Genomic DNA, 20,255 nt, shown 5'->3' with positions numbered 1-20,255 from the left:
GACATCCGCTCTCTAGTTGATCTTGATGAACTCGGCTCCCCGCAGGACCAGAGCAGGAACGCTACCTCGGAACAGGAACTTAGTCGCCAAGATAAAGTTCCGCTGAGCAACCACGGAGCAAGAACGTGGTCTCGGCCGCAGTCCTGCGCCTCTGCGGAGGCGCTGGGTGGGGCAGGGCTGTGGGGCGGGGCGGGGCCGGGCCGCGGGGCAGCCAATAGCACGTCAGGGGGCGGAGTCACAGAGGCGTGCACTGCGTCCGGACACTGCCGTTACAACAAGGCAGCCAATGGGAGAGCCGGGGCGGGGCGGCGCGGCCAATGGCGCGGGCCGGTTAGATTCAAAGGTGCCTATAAAGTGTCCTCTACGCCCATACTGGCCCGAGTCGGCTTGTGTCCGAGCGCCGCCATGGCTCTGCGGTCCGATGGCCTGGACGAGCTGCCCGCAGCCTGCCTGTCGCCGTGCGGGCCGCCCAACCCGGCCGAGCTGTACAGCGAGGAGCGGCGCTTGGCGGTCGAGGAGCTGGTGGCGGGCGGCCCCGACGCTTTCGCGGCCTTCCTGCGACGCGAGCGCCTCGGCCGCTTCCTAAACCCCGACGAGGTGCGCGCCATCCTAAGCGCGGCCGAGCGGCCCGGCGAGGAGGGCGCGGCAGCGGGGGCCGAGGACTCCTTCGGCTCGTCGCACGACTGCTCCTCCGGCACCTACTTCCCTGAGCAGTCGGACCTGGAGCCGCCGCTGCTGGAGCTCGGCTGGCCCTCCTTCTATCAGGGCGCCTACCGCGGGGCCACGCGCGTCGAGGCGCACTTCCAGCCCCGCGGCACGGGCGCCCGCGGCCCCTATGGCTGCAAGGACGCGCTGCGCCAGCAGCTCCGCTCGGCGCGAGAGGTGAGCGCCGCGGCCCGGCTCCTCGGGTCACCTCGGTCCCCGGTCGGACGGGACACTCCCTTCAAAAATGGGAAACTGAGGTCTGCTAGGAGCGCGAGCCGGGTGGTCCCGGGGTCCCCGACTCGCCCCACTCTGCGTGTATCCCCTCGGATCCCCGATCTCCTCCCTGGCCGCTCCTCGTGGCAGGGGAGAGTGGGAGGAGTCTCGGTCCCCAAGAATGCGGATTGTGCCCAAGTTCCAACTCCTAACATTCACATTCCCTGGGAGGGTGATCAGAAATCCTGCTAGTTCCAGCTTTCAGTTAAAACCAGTTGTCAGACTGGCTGTCAGCCAACTCTAGATCCCACTTTCAGGAGCTTCTTAGGAGATGCAATACCTTAGAAGCGCATAACCTAGGGGAAAATTCCTGAAAGTTGTCCCCAGAGACAACTGCGGGGCATTAGAAATCTATCATTGCTAGTCACCTGCACGTGTCTTTTGTTGTAGAAAGCAGATACATACCAGAGTGGCAAAGTGAGCCCCGACCCTTTTCCCTCCTGCCGGCCTGGAGGGGAAGTTGCTCCTTCAGTGAATGGGTGGGGAAGGGAGTTTGCATTTCCATAGGCTGGAAAAAAGAAAATGCAGATACCCCTGCGTTAAGTCATCTCTCTCTTCACAGTGGGTTTTGGTGCAGTTGTCTGACTCTTAGTGTGACAAGGTATTGGGGTGCAGTGGGAGGTTTTGTCTCCCCGCCAGCCAGGATGAGACTGCAGCAGGGTGCTGGGTACTAGGGGTCTGGGAGGAAGAATGCGGCCCAGAAGGTGGGAGGGGCGGGTAGGGTGTGGCAGCAGACACCTTTCTCCAGAGCCATGATCAACTGCCACCTCGCTTGCTGACTGGCAGTGCCCAGCTTCCTGGCTGTCTGCCTGTGCCGGAGACATGGCAGGTAAAGCCCCAGGCCACGGTAAGACTTGGTAGGGCTCGTACCTGAGTGTGTCTGACTGTGGTTATGATACCTGTGCATCAAGGCAGTTGAAGGAGCCAAGAAGGGACAAGCCCTGACTTACCAGTGTTACTGCGCCGGGTGCCCTTTGCCCGGTGGTGGGGTTGCAGTGGGTAGGGGGTACAGTAGGCTAGTGCCTTGCCTTTGTGGGAGTAGGTGTGGGCTCCAGCTGGGCTATTATCAGTCCTGCGGTGCTTTGGGTGTGCTGAGGGTCCTTTTGATGCAACAGACACTTGTGGGTTCAGCGGGAAGATTGAAAAGATGGAAAAAGACACCATTTTAGGATAAGTGTGCATTCCCAACGATCACGTCTAGGGGGAGAACTTGGGCACTTGGAACTTGAGAAAAGTAATGAACGGGTCTCCATGAAAGAGAGAGGAATTGCCCTAGCCTCTTGCTTACATCCAATTTTTAGTGGTAGTGGAGGGGCACTGGAGCTAAGACCAGAGGGAAGACTGTCCATCAACTCACGCCGGCCTTAGAAGGGGCTCAAGGCTGATGCTCGGACACCTTTGTCTTGTAGGCATTCTGTAATGCATTCCTGGGTAGAACCTCCTGCCTTGCTCTGTGCCCTAGTCCAGCTACACACTTATATGTTCAAGATTCTGCATTTGGAACCTGGGCAGTTTTAACTGAGAAAGGTGGTATGTTACCTTTAAATCTGATGAGTATTTTCAATGTCTCTGCCATATGCCAGATTGCTTGCTTATTCAGAGCCTACTGTGTATTGGACAATGTGCCCCAGGGGCTGGGGCCACAGGTGAAGGACATGATCCTTGCTTGCACTTGAGAGTTGACAGTCTGCTGGTGGGAAGCAGTGAGGAAGTTGCTGCAGGCTGAAGAAAGAAAGCTTTAGGAGTGATGGTGACCTTGGAGCTGGGTCCAAGAGGATGGGTGGGGCTTGCCGGACCAGAGGATAGGGACTGGCCCAGAAGTGTGAAAACACCTGGCATTTTTGGAGGCAGCCAAGTTCCTCACAGCTGGAGCAGAGAGTATGTGGGGGTTTAACGGTAGGAGAGAAGGCTGAAGGGAAAGACTGATGCCAGACCGTCGAGGGCTTCGCACGCTACTGGAAGGAGCAGTGGGGAGCCATTGAAGGTTTAGAGGGAGGAGAGGAGCTGATCAGATTGGTGTTCCTGAGCAGTAAATGCTGGCGAGAGCAGGAAGGAGGATGGGTTCGAGAGGGGTGAGACTGGTGTTGAGGTGGTTGTAAGGAGGGGCATAGGGATCTGCATATGAGAAGAGGGTCTGTGCTAAGGCAGTGCTGGGGCTTAGGCAGGGGAAGAATTTTAGGTAGAATCGACAGGACTTGGTCATTCGATGGACCGGAAGGGTAGTGAGTGAAGGGGCAGGAGAGTAGGCAAGGCCAAGGAGAAGGTATAGGAAGAATTGAGTTTTTTTAGCTTGGGTGAGTGGTGATGCTACGAAATTAGAATACAGGAGAAGAATGAGGCTGAGGGTAGGGATGGGGAGATGAGTGGGATTTGAGACACGCTAAACTTGAGGTCTCAGACACCATCTATCTCTTTTATGTAAAAAAAAAAAACAACCAAAAACCCAAAACATAATGCTTTCTCTGCCAGGCACTGTTCCAAGTAACCCTAAGGTAGGTGCGATTATTAGCTCCATTTTGCGGCTGATGAAATTGAGGCATAGAGAAGTTAAGTTGCCCCGAGGTCACACAGCCAGGGAATGACAGAGCCGGGACTCAAACCGAGGCACAGCATCTCTTAACCGCTGTCGGCCACCACGCTCTGCCTTGTGCCATGTGGAGATAAGGAGGCGTCACTGTCCCCAGGTGGACGGAGATCTATGGAGGAGACAGGTGTTAGAGAGCTAATCTGGTGGCTGGTCCAGCGCTGCTGCGCCAGGTAGAGGTGTGGGTTGTGTACACAGGAGTGGCTGTGTCACTCCGAATACATCCTTTGACGTCCAGTACCTATGATGGCGAGGACTGTGGAGATGTAGGTCTCAGGCTGTTTCCGGATGAGATGAGAAGCCATTCTGCGTCTGTGTTCAGATGGCGAAAGCGCTTGACGGTGTGATTGAGCACTTTTAAAGGGTCAGTTTCTGTGCTAAGCCCTTTACCTGGACTCTCTCAGTTAACCCTCCCCAACCTAACAGGAGGCCACAATTCAGAGACCAGGCACAGAGACGATAAGTAGCTTCCCCAAGATACGGCTAGTGTGGGACAGAGCTGGGCGTGAGCCCGTCTGCCTGGCCCCTGAGCCCGGGCTCTCGACCACTCACCACTCCGCAGGGTCCCCTGCCATGAGGGAGGGTTGGTGCTTTGGTAGTTTTCAATAAGCTGGGGGGTTTTTAAGGGTTTCTTAAGACCTGAACTTTTAATTTCCATGTTGCATATTGAAGAAAAAGGAAAATGACGATGACAGGACTAGATCTACCCTTGGCGCGAGGGAGACTGGCGTGGGCAGGGTACAGGCACAAGAAGCCAGGCTCACCTGGTAAATGGTGGGGTCTCATCCTGGCTCTGCGGCCTCAACGGCCGGTTCTGGGGTGGGTCCTCGTCCAGGACTCATGTTGCTGTCGGAGCCGTTTAGGCTTGTAGGGCCTCTGGCACTGAGGAGTGCTCAGTGGGTACAGCGGAGACCTCTCACGTGCACCTTTGATCATTCAGCAAGTGAGTTTGCCTGCCTGTCTGCTCTGCAAGGACTTGTCCCAGGGCGGGTGGGACCAGGGCTGTGAACATGCCAGTTCTGCCGTTGGCTCAGTTCCTGCGCACCTTTCAAAGCGTGGGTCTGCTGCGCTGAGGGAGGTACAGCACCTGGAAGCACACGGTTTATGTACAGCGTGGCTTCTGAGTACAAGCTGACTTGGTGCTCAGTTGAGCTTCACCAAAGCTGGAGGAAGTACTGTTTTGGACTTTTTTTTTTTTTTTTTTTTCCCCCCTCTGGACTTCTTGAGAGCTGAGCTGTTTGCTCTTAGGAGAATTTTGAACTACACAGGATTTCTCCCTCACACACGTACTCTAGAATCTATCCCTGTGCTACTGTATTTGTTGATGAGTCATTCATTTCTTTGTCTCTGTTGCCACGTGAATCAGCGTTGGGCTGGGCTCTGGCCCCCACAAATTGGGTGGGAGTGGAGACCTTGCCTGGAAGTGCTGTGTGCCCTCCCTTGGTGATGTGCCGTTGCCGAGGCTCTTGGGATATTCCTCGTGTCCGGATGGGAGCTCACAGACAAAGCTCACCCTGTTAGGAGGTCCTGCACTCTCCAGAGCCATCGCTCTTAGCAGCCGCCCATCCCCTACGAGCTTTTGTTCCAAAGGGGCACTTTTGCTATGACCTCACCCTTGGGCATCCTTTTGATAACCTGAGCATTTGTAAAAAGCTGTCATCGTGTTGACAAAGAGTCCTGCCTCCTAGGAGGAGTAACAACTGAGGATTCTGTTGGAGGCCCCGCCGTGTGCGCGTGGATGTATCCAAATTAAGGCCCTCCTGATCTTGCACAGTCCTCCTCTGAGTTGCAATTGAACCTGTGCAGTGTGATCAGTTCCTATTCGGAATCCAGGGCAGGCTTTCTCAGCCTCATCACTCTTGACGTTTCGGACAGGATAACGCTGTTTGTTCTGAGGGTTTGTCCTGTGCATTGTAGGATGCTGAGTAGTATCCCTGGCCTCCATCCAGTGGATGCCAGAAGCACTGGCCCCGCCAAAAAACAGTCATCACGTTCAAAAATGTCTCCCCTGGGGAGGGGGTCGGGGGAAGAAGGAGTTACTGCTTTAACGGTTAGAGTTTCAGTTGGGGGTGATAAAAAAGTTTTGGAAACAGATAGTGGTGAGGGCTGACGACATTGCAAATGTAATTAAGGCCACTGAATTGTATGCTTAGGAATTGTTAAGATGGCAATATTATATATGTTATATATTTTACAATTTTAAAAAGTGTCCCCAGACATTGCCAGATGTCCTCTGAGGGGCAAAATTGCCCTTGGTTCAGAACCACTGTCCTAGGAAATCTCACCGATGTGTGAGATGCTGCCCGCCAGGCTAAGTGTGGCTGCTTTTTAGCCCTTCCTTTTGGTTCTATGTGTCAGGTTAAGGATTTCGGAGTCTTTCGCCATTTCAGTTCTTTCTTCTTTTTAATTGTGGCAAAATATATGTAACAAAATTTAGCACTTTTTTAGAGGGTACAGATCAGTGGATTAAGGACATTCACCATCACCACATGCAACCATCACCACCATCCAGGTCCAGAACTTGTTCATCTTCCCAAGAGGAACCTCTGTTCCCACTGAACAATAACTCCCCATTCCCTCCTCCTCTCAGCCCCCGGCAACCACTGTTCTGTTTTCTGTCTGCCATTTCATTTCTTTATTCTTTTCACCTGGCATCCATTGGGCAGTAGAGAAGCTGCAGAATTATTCTCTGGTTCCTTTATGGATAAAGGATAAGTTCTCTCAGGAAGAAAAGTAGTAGGCCTCCTGGCTTTTTTAAAGTTTGGATGCAAATGATAGAACCTGTGGAGGGGAATCTGGCAATATTCAGCACAATTTCAGTTGTATTTACCCATTGACCTAGCAATTCCATGTCTGTGTATCTGTCCCAAAGATACACTGGCGAAAAATATGAATAGGCAGGGTCGGTGGCGGAATTAGGACTAAGACTATGACAGCTGCCGTATAAGGGCTTTCTGTGTGCCAGGAACTGTCAAGTGTTCTCTCTTGACCAAACCCACTGCAAACACTACAAGGCGGGTAGCATTATTTGCATGTTGTAGAAGCCAACAGAACGGAAGTAACTTGCTAGAGGGTACACGGTGATCAGAAGTGGAGAAGCCTGCATCCACGTCCAGGTCTAACTCTGTAGCCTGTTCATGTAGCATCTCTGCCTCCCAAGGTTTCCCGATTTAGTCAATTCGGAGTTAATCAGCAAAACCGCCTGCAGAAAGAAGTGCCTGCTGTCCTAGGGCACTTCAAGTTGCCTGACGTTTGCTCTGCAAGTTATTTTGTGTTCTTAGTGATCATCCTTTGTGATGGGCTCAATCTCACATACTTTATGGAATACTCTACTGATCCTTCCAGGATTTAGTCTAAGCTTTCAATCATTTGAAGACTGAACGTTAGATTTGTTTGCAATAATGTTTAATCTAACACTTTTATTTTCTTTTTTGGCCGCACCGTGCAGCATGTGGGGTCTTAGTTCCCTGACCAGGGATCGAACCTGTGCCCCCTGCATTGGAAGCATGGAGTCTTAGCCACTGGACTGCCAGGGAAGTCCCAATCTAACACTTTTTAATAGGTAGCTCTGGGGTCAGCTGGGCTGAAATTCCAGCTCCTGCGTTTGCCTAAGTGTGTCACCTCGAACAAGTCACCGAACCTCTGCACGCTTTATTTTTCTTATCAGTAAATTGGAGATAACAATTAATGGGGTTTTCAAATCTCAAGATACCTCTTTAGAGCTTCTGGCAAACAGAAAAGATTCCAGTTCTGCGTGAAAAGTAACATAAACAGGGTCTGTGCAGAATACCCCAGGGACTGCTACCCGTAACCACGTGGATCACCGGGTCCCATGGTATAAATCATCGAGGGACAGTTGGGAGTGACTGAGGGAGGTAAGGCCTGAGGTTTTGTCACCTGCGATGATGACATGGGACTTGATGCAGGAGTGGCTGCTGTAGATGTGGCTGGAGAAGAGGAGGAACAGCGTGGGGACTGGCGGCAGACCAGCCATCCAGCCTCCGACAGCTGGGTGTTTCCTCTTTAGGAGTCATGTTAGGACCAACGTGCACTGAGTTGCAGATGGGCTTTTGACCCTGGATCGGACACTCAAAAGCCACCACTTGCAGAGCTTTCCAGCTCTAAGAGAGCGGGTAGGCTCTTTGTAGCATAGGCTGGGACAGGGCAATACCCACCGTGACCATGTGGGCACTTGATGGGCATGGGATGCCCGCCTGCCCACGTGTCTCTCCTTTGTCCATCCCGCAGTATGACTCGGAGAGTGGGAGTGATGACCGCTTTCAAGTCCAGGTGCACTTCTAGGGCCCAGCAGCCTGCAGCATGGACGCCAACACCTAGGAGATGTGGCCAGCCCTGCAAAGCAGACACTCAGCTGGCTAGCGAATGAGCCCAGGTCATTGCTCAGTTCAGAGAAGAGTCTGTCCCTTCACAGACTTGAGAAGCCCCAGGTCTAGTTCAGCTGCGCCGGGCTTGGTTGCATGGGGGCGGGGATGGGGTCTGGAAGGAAGGAGGGCCTTCCTGCTGACTGCTTCCACCCATAGGGCTGTTCTTCCTCCAGAAGTCTTTTAAGGGTCCTGCTCTAGAAAGAGGAGGGGATGTTGGGTGCAGGGGGAGTCAGAGGAGAAGCATCTCCATCTACCCTCTAAGTACCCTGTGGGCGTTCAAACCCAATTATTTTCAACACACAGGAAAGGTTGAAGCTTCAAAACCAAACAATGAAACTAACAGCATATTAGATACTGACTCACTACCTAACAAAGGTGGTGTTCACACAATTGTTTTGTTAAATGATAAATCAAAATTCAGTTTGGCAGGTGCCTTATGCTGTGGGCCCCGCTCCTGGGGCCCTACTTCCAGCAACCCTCCAGCCCTCTCTAGCCTGGCCAGCTGGGCCCGCTTCCTCGGCTCTGTCCCAGTGGCACCTGGGTGCACATCCATCGGCCCCGTCGCGCTCACCTCCTGTCTCTCCTGAGGACGGGGACTGACCCCGGATTGATTTTCTCTCACTTTCTCTTATGAGCTCGACTCTCATTCTCACATGTGTGTATTCAGAACCCCTTTATGAGGTTTTACTGCCACCTCAAAATCAGTTTCAAAACCTCTCTCTCTGTCAAGATAGTTTCTGTTTCTGTTTCCTGTTTGTGTGGACCGGAATCACCCTCCCTCCACCCCCATCTCTCCTCCCTCAGCCCAGGGAGAACATTGCTTACCTCTCCCACGGGCCCCTTTCCCTTCTCTGTGACCCTCACGGCTTCCCGCCTGGCCCACCGTCGAAACCTCTATCGCTGATTTTTATTCTTTCAGTCTTTAGTCCTCCTAAACATTCGCTGAACCTAAAAAGCTACCTAAGTGCCTGCTGTGTTTCAGGTACTTAGGTACGTGGCCCTGTGTTGCAGGAGGGGGGCCACATCTCCAACCAACACTTCCAGCATCAGCTTCTTCTGTCCTGTTGGGTTCATCACTGAACTCATCACTCATCCTAAACCTCCTCCCCTCCGTGGCCTGTATGATCCTGACACCTTGGTTGGCGTCCTGCACACTCACCTGTCTCTCAGTCACGTCCTGTCGCTCCCTCTCATGCATACTCTGCGTTCCAGCCAGACTGGGACGTACCCCACCATTTCCTACATCTTCCTCTGTCATCATGTGTCTTCCTGCCGGATGCCCTCCCCTTTGCTTCTCCCCTGTCCAAATCGTCCTGATTTGTGATTCGACTCAAAGGCCATCTCCTCCAGGAATCCTCCTTTGCTCTCCTTTGGTAAACATCTGAGGGCCTGTGTTGTGTCTACGCCTGCAAGGGAGATGCTATACTGTCTCCCCCTCCCCCAAAGTGTTCCCCTGATTTCCTTGCCTGTTACAGTACGTATCATTTTCCTTCCCTGCAGCCCGTGTCCTCTCTTTGTGGGTAAGTCAGGTGCATGTCAAATCCTTTATAGCCATCTTTCTACCTAGCACAGGGTTCAGCCCACAGTAGACTCTGAGGTGCTGGCTGCATTTGAACACCTGTTTCATGCCTGAGCCAAGCCCTTTCCATGCTTAGTCTCATTTAATCCTCACAACAGCCCTCTGATGTAGATGCTAGATGATATCATCCGTATCTTCCAGAGGAGGAAACTGAGACTCAGAGAGATTAAGCAACTTGCCCAGAGTCACACAGCAGTAAGCCACAGAGCTGGGATCTGTGCCCACGCCTTTCTGGCTTTTAACCAGTAAGTTGTTTGGCCTGAATTAGTGGGATAGATACATCTCCAAATAGGATGTATAAAAATGCATTGGAGGATATAAACTTCTGAAGATGCCACCAATTTAGAAGGAACACTTTTTATTTTCTAAATCACTGTCTCCAGTGGGGTTTAGCTATACCCTTTGCCAAGAATAGCTCACAGCTGGGGCTTTGGCAACATTGGAGAAAGGGAACCAGAGAGATAAATTGTCTTTCCCAGACTCCCTCACAGCAATGACTTCCTGGGAGCTGGCATTTCTGGGTCCCTCCTCCTGGTGGACAAGACTCTGAGGTGTTAGAGATGGACAGTAAAATCATCTCTTTGTCTCTGCACTTCTTTTTTTAAAATAAATTTAAAATAAATTTATTTATTTATTTATTTAGGGGGGCTGCATTGGGTCTTTGTGGCTGCACGCAGGCTTTCTCTAGTTGCGACGAGCAGGGGCTACTCTTCGTTGCGGTGCGCGGGCTTCTCATTGCGGTGGCTTCTCTTGTGGAGCACGGGCTCTAGGTGCGCAGACCTCAGTAGCTGTGGCATGTGGGCTCGGTAGTTGTGGCTCGTGGTCTCTAGAGCGCAGGCTCAGTAGTTGTGGCTCACGGGCCCAGGTGCTCCGTGGCATGTGGGATCTTCCTGGACCAGGGCTCGAACCCGTGTCCCCTGCACTGGCAGGCGGATTCTTAACCACTGCGCCACCAGCGAAGCCCCTCTGCACTTCTTTGATACCCAGATACTTAAGGGGTAATGACTCTCGGGTACTGGCCTGAGTCCTCTGGGCCCACAGAGATTAATCAGTCCCATTGAGGGGCCTCTGCTCTCACAGACCTGTAAGTCAGTCACCTTAACGTTCAGGAAAGGAGTTAATGTAATTGGAAGAGACTCATGTTTTTACTGATGAGGTTCCGAGGAGGGCGGTACATTGCAGCTCCAGCCTGCAGCAGAGCTCCAAACCTTGGCTTCGGGGAGCGGTTTCCTAAGGTGACAGTCCTGGCTCTGACCAGCAGGGGCTTGTATGAGACCTGCATGTTTTGGTTTCCCCGCAGACCTGCCAGGAATTAGCTGATGGCCATGCTTTCAAACCTGCAGAGGGTGTGATTAGAGGCTTTGCTGCTGGAGCGGCCTTTCTTTAAGCAGGAAAGCCAGGAGCTGGGAGATGTTTCCCTGCACTGAACTGTCTGGACGGCTTAAGCTCTGGACTGGTCAAGTGAATCAATGAACAGATACCAGAGGGATCTCTTGTACTGGGCACTTGATGTAGCATAGTCATTTAATGCTCACGACAAATCTATTTTGCAGCGGAGGAAACAGACTTTCGAAGCAGCTGTAATCTGCCCAAGGCCACGTGGCTGAGGTGGCCCTTAACTGTAGTGTGTGCTGAGCGGGGAAAATTGATTAGGAGGCACAAATGGAGCCGGGTCGTTGGGGAGCAGAAAGGACTGGTCCAAGGTGCAGGGCAGCATCCTTAGGACATATTTCTGTGCTCTTGTTGCGGGCTTGCGCTGCGGACAGACACCAGAGAACTTCAGAGACCACCTTTTACAGAGGAGGGGCTGGCGCTCTGGAAGCCATTTGGTTCGATCCTGACAGGTGTAGGGAGCAGACGTCATGAAGAGGTGATGTGCAGCGACAGAGGCAGGAGGAGGGAGAATCGACTCGCCTGGTTCCATCAGTTTCAAGCCATGAGTTGGTGGTGGATGAGGTGACCCTTTCTAGATTATAATAGAAAATCATATTACGATCCAAAATCAGACAATAAAATCAGACTTGGAGACTGGTCTACCCAGAAGGGGGGCCTCAGAGAGACTCTAAGTTTTTACATACCTGTTTTACAGATATAGACAACAAGTCACGTGTCTAAAAATGGTGGGTTAGCTGCAGAACCTAGATATCTTGCTGGTCTGAGCTGAGCTTGTGAGACGGGGGTTTTAGTAAAGGAAGAGAGTTGAATGGAACAAATTCATAGGAGGTCAAAGTAGTGGATGAATCTATAGTTTTGAGAAATTTGCAGTGTGGAGGCGAGTGGCTGGGTCAAGTCCAGATTTGTAGCATACAGTGGCCTGAGCGTCTTTGGAGACGGACGAGAGTCCACGGTGAGAGGAAAACTGATACCGCAGAAGGAGAAGGAAGGAAGGGTATTGTAGGACAGGGATCCTTTCCCAGCTCTGAGACGGGGTCCAGAGTCCAGACAACGAGCTGTAAGGTGGTGTCCTTGTGGGTTGACTGCTGGCTCTTCTCTCTGCCCCGCGCCCTAGGTGATTGCAGTGGTTATGGATGTTTTCACGGACATCGACATCTTCCGAGACCTGCAGGAAATCTGTCGGAAACAGGGAGTTGCTGTCTACATCCTTCTGGACCAGGCTCTGCTCTCTCAGTTTTTGGATATGTGCATGGATATGAAAGTTCATCCTGAAGAGGAAAAGGTTTGTGTTACACTGTTTCTAGTTTCACCACAATCAGCAAATAATGACTGAGCATCCGTGATCTCCCCGTTGGTGGTGGTCTCCCCGTTGTAAGGGAGGGACCTGAGGCCGTGAGAAAAGTCGTTCTCCTGAAGCCTCACAGGAAAGAAAGACAGAGTCAGGTTCAGACCTTGGCCTCTCCCTCACGTCACGATGCCTGTTAATGGGGAGCTTGTCTGTTGATGGCACGAGGCTGCCTTGGAAGCTGCTGCTTTTTTTTTTTTTTTTTTTTAATCAGTCATCAATTTTATACACATCACTTTATAGATGTGAAGCTGCTGCTTTTGACTGCAGCACTTGTAGGCTCCAATTTTAACTGTAAGGACCACCGTTTACGGAGTCCTGCTGGGTCCTTGGCGCCGTCCTAGGCTCTTGACAGTGTTATGCAACTTAAATCCTCACAGCAGCCCCATCAGGTGAGCGGCATTATGCCTGTGTTTCATATTGGGAAGTGGTGACACCAAGAGCCCAGTGTCTACACCTAGAAAGTAGTGGGATGGAGTTTCCCCATCTGTCGGCCTGCCTGTAGCCCCAGTGTTCTTAAATCACTGTCACATGCTGCCTCTCGTTTCTCATTATTATAAAATTAGACTTATGTCCTTTGCTCTGAGCATGAAAGTAATTTGAGCTTAAGTATTTAAATGTAAGGTTATGTAACTTAGCAAGCTTGTTCTCTTCAGTAGAAAGAGGCAAGAAAAATAATCATTTATTACCGCATTCACTTTTTCAAAATTAAGCAACTTAAGAGCTTCGGAACTTAATTCATCAACTTGGTTCATCACCTTAATTCATCAACTTAGTTTCTCACCTATGTGAGTACCTACTCTGAGCTACTCATTGTTCCAGGTACTGGAAACAAAGCGGTGAGCAAAGTGAATGAAGAGGTTGGACTTTGGTTCTATAGGCTACCGCGTAGGGGACGTGAACTTTTACCACCTTGTTATTATCAAGCAATTTGGTTTACACAATTTTGACTGTTTAACTTCTCTTGAGAGCTCTTGTTCGTTGTTCTCCCTCAAGAGGAAACAGGATTGGGTTTAATTAGGTAGCTACTAACTTGTCACGAGTGCTTCAAAGCAAATCCATGATGGAGGTAAGGCTTGGAGCTTGGAGACGGAATGAAACAGTCAGCCCTGTGACCTGATAGTCAATTTAAAAATGTGTCAGGTGGACCCAAGGGAAATGCAAGTCAGGCCTGGAAAGCGCATCGTCATCTAACCAGATGTTCAGTCCATGCCTGCTCTGCCACAGAGCCTGGTGAAGAAATTGAAGGTGTCGATGTTTAATATCAAGGTGCTCTTGCTGTAATTGAGGCGGTGTGTGTGCAGCAGGAACATCACGGAATAGCCCGGCCACGGCTTTGATCGAGTGACTGGCTCTCATTCATCCACTCAGCAGAAATCTAGGAGTATTTGCTGACTCAGTTGCCTGCTGACTTGGTTGCTGCCTTCGTGGGTGTCTGGATCCTCTAGGAAGGGTCAAAAGGAGATCTGTCTTTCTGGCCTCACCCATGTTCATCACGTCTTAACTTCTTCCTCGGGAAGCACCTCTTTGCCATGGTGGCTTCTCTCACCAGGGCCTGTGTGTGCTGGTGAATCTGCCCCTCACCAGAAGAAGTGGGGGTGACTTCTTCTGCCCTGGTGCTGCGGCTGGTCCAGAATGTTGGGTGTCCTGCCTGCAGGAGCTTGGTCACACGTTTGTGTGCAGGCACTCAAAAGCGCTTTGATTGTAAATCAACTATACTCCAATGTAAAATAAAAATTTTTTTAAATTAAAAAAAAAAAAAAGCGCTTTGACCACAATCACGGAGGCCTACATAGCATTCAGATAAATTCCAAAGGGAAAGATGCACAAAACCACACTGAAATCTGCCCACAGTGATATTCTTTATGCTTGTTATTATATGTTGACCCTTTGAAGCTCTGCTCAGGGATTGTCCGGGAAGCCCTCCCCTGCCAGCTCCATGTGCACCTCTATGGAAGTTTCTAGATTTTTTTGTGTGTCTTAATTTTCATTTGAAATAATTTGATTTACAAAGGAGTTAGAAAAATAATATAAGGCATCCCTGAATACTCTTTGCCCAAATTTTCTAAATGTTTACATCTTACAAACCTCAGTACAAATTTCAAAATCAGGAAATAAACTTGATATAGTACTATCATCTACTCTGTAGACATGATAAATTTCACTCATCATTCCATGAATGCTGGTTTTCTTATCTAGGATCCAATCTGGGACCATATCTTGCATTTAGTTGTCATTTCTCCTTAGCTTCCTCTCATCTGGAGCTGTTCCTCTCTTTCTTTGTCTTTTAGAGTCTTGATGCTTTTGAAGAATACTAGCCAGTTTTCTGTAGAATTTGGGTTTATCTGATGTTTCCCCATGGTTAAATTCATATTACGCATTTTGGTAAGAATATCGCAGAAACAATGTTATGCTATGCCCTAATTTTTTTGTTTTGTCTTTTGTTTTTATTTAGAAGTAATGATAGATTCACAGAAGTTGCAAAGATAGTACATAGAGGTTTCCATGTATCCTTCACCCAGTTTCCCCCAATAGTTATACCTTATGTAACTTACAGCATAATATCAGAACCTGGAAATTGACATGGGTACCATGTGTGTCTATTGTTTTGTGCCATTTTATCACATGTATACATATGTGTACCCACCACTGCCAGCAGAATACAGAGCTATTCAATCAGCACAAAGATCTCCCTCATGCTGCATCTTTATAGTCACATTCACTCCCCTCTCCGTGCCCTCCCCTGCATCTTTCACCCCTGGCAACCACTGATTTGTTCCCCATCTCTGTAATTTTGTCATTTAGAGAATGTTATGTAAATGGAATTATACAGTGTGTGACCTTTTGAGGCTGGCTTTTTTTCATGCCCTTGAGATCTGTCCAAATTGTTGTGTGTATCAATAGATTGTTCCTTTTTATTGCTGAACTGTATCATATGGTATGGTTGAACCATAGTTTGTTTAACCATTCACCCATTGAAGGACATTAGGGTAGTTTCCAGTTTTTTACTGTTATGAATAAAGTTACTATGAATATTTGTGTACAGGTTTTTGTGTAGATGTAGGTTTTCACTTCTTTGGATGTTGTTATGTCTTGCTATAGTGTTTAATCATTACTTTTTTTAAAAATTAATTAATTAATTAATTTATGACTGTGTTGGGTCTTCGTTGCTGCACGCGGGCTTCCTCTAGTTGTGTCGAGCAGGGGCTACTCTTTGTTGTGGTGCACGGGCTTCTCACTGTGGTGGCTTCTCTTGTTGCAGAGCTCTGGCTCTAGGTGTGCGGGCTTCAGTAGTTGTGGCATGGGGGCTCAGTAGTTGTGGTGCATGGGCTTAGTTGCTCCACAGCATGTGGGATCTTCCCGGACCAGGGATTGAACCCGTGTCCCCTGCATTGACAGGTGGATTCTTAACCACTGCGCCACAGGGGAGTCCTGGGCTATTATTTATTAGCAATGCTATTAAACTAAAGAGGAGGAGAAACATCAGCTTAGCTTCTTTAAACCCTTGTTAAAATGTTATCTATCACTGGCATGTTTTCTTTGATGATTTTATCCCCCCACATTTTGTTTCAAAGTCATTTCTTGGATTCTATTGTTTAGTGTCTCCAAAAAGTGAATCTTCTAGAGCATGTGTCCACATGAACCGAAGGTCTCAAAAATAAGTATGCATGCATAAAAAAGCATGCAAGAAGATGAACTAAATGTGAAGTAGCATTACTTGAGTCCTGAGAATCATCTGGCTTGTGTGCTGTGGGTGTTGTTACCGAATGGTAACCGTGAACCGCTGATCTGCTAGTAAGCTTGTCTGTTTGGAAATTGTAAACTAAGGCTTCTTTTATCATGTGCTCACCAGATCATTCATTTCTCCTTCTCCCACTTCCCCCACCAACAGCTGATGACAGTTCGGACGATTACAGGAAATATTTACTATACGAGGTCAGGAACTAAAATTGTTGGGAAGGTTCATGAAAAGTTCACACTGATTGATGGCATTCGTGTGGCTACAGGCTCCTACAGGTGAGTTTCTGACTCGTCCATGCTTAGTAATCTGAACTTTTTAGAGGAAGTGTGCTATATAAAGGTAAAAGCTGCTTTTTCCTCTCAGCGTGAGCCTCTATGGGCAAGCCTTTTGCTATGTGTGCATCTGTGTGTGTGAGCCTATTAATCAAAGCCTCCTCCTCTGGAAGGTGGTCGGGCTGGGATCCCCTCCCCTGCCTCGTGGTCCACAAACCTAAAGTACAGAGGTTGAAACTTGCCTGGAGACCCAACAGTGAGGGAGTCCTAGATTCAAGGCTCAGCCAGGGCTACAGTGGATGAACTGGGGCTTAACAGAGACAGGAACAGTCTCAACTCCTGTTCCTTGGGGCCTTTGACCCCCCTCGTCCCTGCCCACTTGAAGAGAAGGGCAGTTGCAGGCATCAGCCTCAGTGCGGAGGGCACAGCTGAAGCTGCCTCCTTACTTTAATCCTTCACCTTGCTTCAAGCCTTGTGATTTGGTGCTTTAGTCTAGAAAGTACCGATCCATGCTTCTGGCTCCACCTTTGAAGTCTCACGTTGGCATCTGAGGGTAGAGAGCAGGGAAGTTGAATGGAGGGTGGAGATAAAGGGTGCTAAACACCGATCTCCAGAGGTTAAGATACACCATTTTTACTTAGGTCTCTCTGATGGTGGTGTGTTTTGCCACCTCTGTGTTAGACTCTGATGTTATACGTGAAGTGTGTCTCTACAGTTTAAAAAAGAAAAACGGGGACTTCCCTGGCGGTCCAGTGGTTAAGACTCTGCACTTCCCCTGCAGGGATCATGGGTTTGATCCCTGGTTGGGGAGCTAAGATCCTGCATGCTGCACGTCCCCCCCACCCCCCAAAAAAAGAAGGATAGAAAAACATATTTTTGAAGAAGCACGCATTCCTGAGTGATAACTATGTGTCAGCCCTGGGTAAAGGTGGGTGTGCAAAGGCTTGTACAAGGTGAGGCCAGCAGATCAAGGAACTCTTGGTGTCTTTCTTTTCAAACAGTACTGTCATTGCTTGGAATAAAATTTGAACTCTTCTTGGAGACTTTCTTTCATAAGATGTTTGGAAATAACAGGAGGAAACTAGATTTTCACCCAAAGTAAGATTTATCTGTATTACCCAAACTTAGCTCCAAATGGTTTTTTGGCTGTTCTAAAATATAAAAATTACCCCCTACAAATGAAATATGCTACCATTGAGGATGAGGATGAGGATGGCTTCTATTTGTTGAGGACATTTTAAAATCCTGGTGTTAGGTGTCCTGTTTACATGATTTCACTGAGGGTTTCTTTCTTCTCAGGCTCTGAAGGCAGCTGTCAAGGTGAATTTGCATTAGCCTAGGTTCTCGGTTGCAAGAGACAGAGTTGCTACTATGTTTTATGATTTCTTACGTAAAACACCCTACTCCTGATACGAATTTCTGTATCAGTGCGGTGACTTCAAGTGCAGAAAGCTAACTCAAACTACTGTATGCAAAACGGAATTTACTGGCTCACATAACTTGAAAGTGTAGAAAGGTACCGTTTGTTTTCAGCTCACCTTGACGTAGGGGCCATGCATTCATCAGAACACTGTCTCCTGGTTCTGCTTTTCTCTAGTTGATCTTTTTGCTCTGTCAGGCTCTCCATTTGCAGGCAAAGATCCAGGCTTCCTCACGTGGCCTTTTAGTAGCTGTTTCTCAAAGAGGGAGACTTTTTCTCTCTGCACTGGTATCAGTCCTGGCAAAATTCCCTGGCTCTCGCTAGCTCACATGCCCACCCTGCATAGGTCCCCGCATCCCAGGGGATAGGATACTCCGGCCGGCCTGGCTCACCTGCCCACCTCTGTTGTGACTGGAGAGGGTGCATACATGAAGCTGTCTGGGCTGGGAGCGGGCAGGGCTCTGTTACCATGGGAAGGAGGAGGTACGCTGGACAGGCAGGGGCGCACGGCCACTTGTCAGCTCTAAACGTGCACTGAGCAACAGTGTCGTTAGAATGACAGTCCTGTCTCCCTTTGTGAAAACGGCAGCGTGGAGGAGGGACCGGGGCCCAGTCTAGGCTCTGCCACTAGCTTCCCCCTGTGACGTCGCTAGGCACCTTCCTCGCTTCTCACAGTAAGGGCGCTGGCCTAAGTGCTTTAGGAACCCTTTCTAGTTTTTAGCAACTCTGAGGCTGAGGAGTGTAAATTTTAGCCTGTTGGTTGAACAGTGGCCTTTTTACTCTTGTGTTAACGCATTCCTAGGTTATGTACTGTGTTAAGGCAACTTGCAGTCACACTACATGGCAGGTATGCTGTCACCAGAGTTGTGACTTATGTCTCAGGATATCTGGGCTTTATATTCAGGTTGACAATAAGTAAATGAAGATCGCTCATCCTTACCTGCTTCTGTTTGTTTGTTTTTAATCCTCAAGTTTTACGTGGACGGACGGCAAATTAAACAGCAGCAACCTGGTCATTCTGTCCGGCCAAGTGGTTGAACATTTTGACCTGGAGTTCCGAATCCTGTACGCACAGTCAAAGCCCATCAGCTCCAAACTCCTGTCCAGCTTCCGGATCAGCGGTAGGTTTGACCATCTCATCGACCAGAAACCACTGTGCAAGGAGCTCACGTTGGGCAACCTGCTGCGGCTACGGCTGGCCAGGCTCTCGAGCACCCCCAGGAAGGCCGAGCCGGGCTGTGAGGAGGGCCAGGCAGAGGCCGGGCGCGAGGACTCCGAGGCCTCCACCATCAGTGAGGAGGACGGCTTCAGCAGCCGCAGAGACAGGCCGGAGGGCGGGAGGGCGACCGATGCCACCACTCAGACGGAGCCAGGAGAGGAGACGCCCGCCGTGAGCATGAGTGACGTGGGGACACAGGCCAGCATGGCCACGGCGTGCACTGGCACCCAGACTGCAGTTGCTACCAGGGTGGTGAGCTCCCAAACCGCGGTCCAGACCGCGTCAGCCACCACCCAGACTGACATGGACGAGAATGTTCTCTCCTTTCTGGGAACCCAGGCTAAAGAGGCGTCAGCAGTATCAAAGGTGTCTGTGTCGCGATCCTCCAGTTTGAGGTCTTCCGCCTCTCTGTCCTCCCAAGGCTCTGTGGCCAGTTCCACTGGCTCCCAGACTTCCCTCAGAGCCAATGATGTCACACCTGGACACCCCAAGTACTGGAGCACCCCCCACTTGGATCTGTGCTCTAGGGACTCATTCAGAAAGTTGAATAAAGAGCGGCAGTTTCACTTTGCCGGAATCAGGTCCCGGCTCAACCACGTGCTGGCCATGCTTTCCAGGAGAACGTTCCTTACTGAAAACTACCTCAGTTTTAATTCTGGAAGTTTTGCCAGATCATCAGCTAATTTGCTGGCTGTTAGAGAAATCACGCTTTATCCCTCCTATCAGTGACTGCTCCACACGTTCAGGGCGCCTGGCTTCACCCAGGCTTGCAGTAGACATCGTCGGAGCTTCCCGCTTTATAGAATGTCTCCTGTCCTAATTGCCTTTCTTTCACCCTGATTTTCTTTGAATTCTGTAAACCGCACATTATTTTACATGCTTTATTTTTATTTTGTTCTTATCATGTATAAGCCAGGTCTTGGTTTTATGGTTTCAACACTATCGGTACAGTTTCTTTGCACGATTTTAATACTGATCTCTCTTCGAGAGAATGTTTCAGGGTTCTCAGGTAATTCAGATAAGAGATAAAATATGTGTTGCATTTTTCTAGGTTTGTATGCCCTATTGTTTTTGAGGTTTGGAACTCTAGTTTTCATGATCAAAATCCTGTTTAGGAAAAAACTCAAAACTCTGTTTCTTAAGTGTTTATCTCTTCTTTAGGATATCTGTGTTCTTAGCATTAAACAGATGTAAACAACTCTTGTTTGGTGGTTGCTCATGTCCGTTTTTTTGTTTTTTTCTTTTCTCTGGCACTTTTCTGTTTAACTGTAGGAGTGTGTTACAAGTAAATGCACCTAATATCTATTTGTGCAGTTTTTGTTTGTTTTTTTTTAAA

General features: G+C 49.4%; 1 protein-coding gene and 1 long non-coding RNA gene across 2 annotated transcripts in view; one reads left to right on the top strand and one right to left on the bottom strand.

Moving 5' to 3' along the window:
- The window catches only part of LOC309645411, a 377,709-nt gene that overhangs the window by 284,762 nt on the left and 72,692 nt on the right, over positions 1 to 20,255 (bottom strand). The gene's annotated exons all lie outside the window — the stretch shown is intronic.
- FAM83D (family with sequence similarity 83 member D) lies at positions 356 to 20,224 on the top strand. The gene is made up of 4 exons (XM_082431969.1): positions 356 to 882; positions 12,036 to 12,203; positions 16,159 to 16,283; positions 18,673 to 20,224. Exons 1-4 carry the CDS (start codon positions 406 to 408, stop codon positions 19,646 to 19,648), a joined length of 1,746 nt encoding a protein of 581 aa, XP_082288095.1. The 5' UTR covers positions 356 to 405; the 3' UTR covers positions 19,649 to 20,224.

This window comes from Balaenoptera physalus (genome assembly GCF_965194825.1).
Source record: "Balaenoptera physalus genome assembly, chromosome: 16".
Classification (NCBI taxonomy): Eukaryota; Metazoa; Chordata; class Mammalia; order Artiodactyla; family Balaenopteridae; genus Balaenoptera; species Balaenoptera physalus.
Note: the sequence above shows the minus strand (reverse complement) of the source record. Positions and strands in the feature narration are given on the sequence as shown.

Excerpts from the sequence above, each read along its gene's own strand:
- FAM83D (XM_082431969.1), top strand. The coding sequence starts at position 406 with ATGGCTCTGCGGTCCGATGGCCTGGACGAGCTGCCCGCAGCCTGCCTG. Across the intron at positions 12,204-16,158 it reads TTCATCCTGAAGAGGAAAAG|CTGATGACAGTTCGGACGAT; the intron begins GTTTGTGTTACA and ends CCCCACCAACAG. Across the intron at positions 16,284-18,672 it reads GTGGCTACAGGCTCCTACAG|TTTTACGTGGACGGACGGCA; the intron begins GTGAGTTTCTGA and ends TTAATCCTCAAG.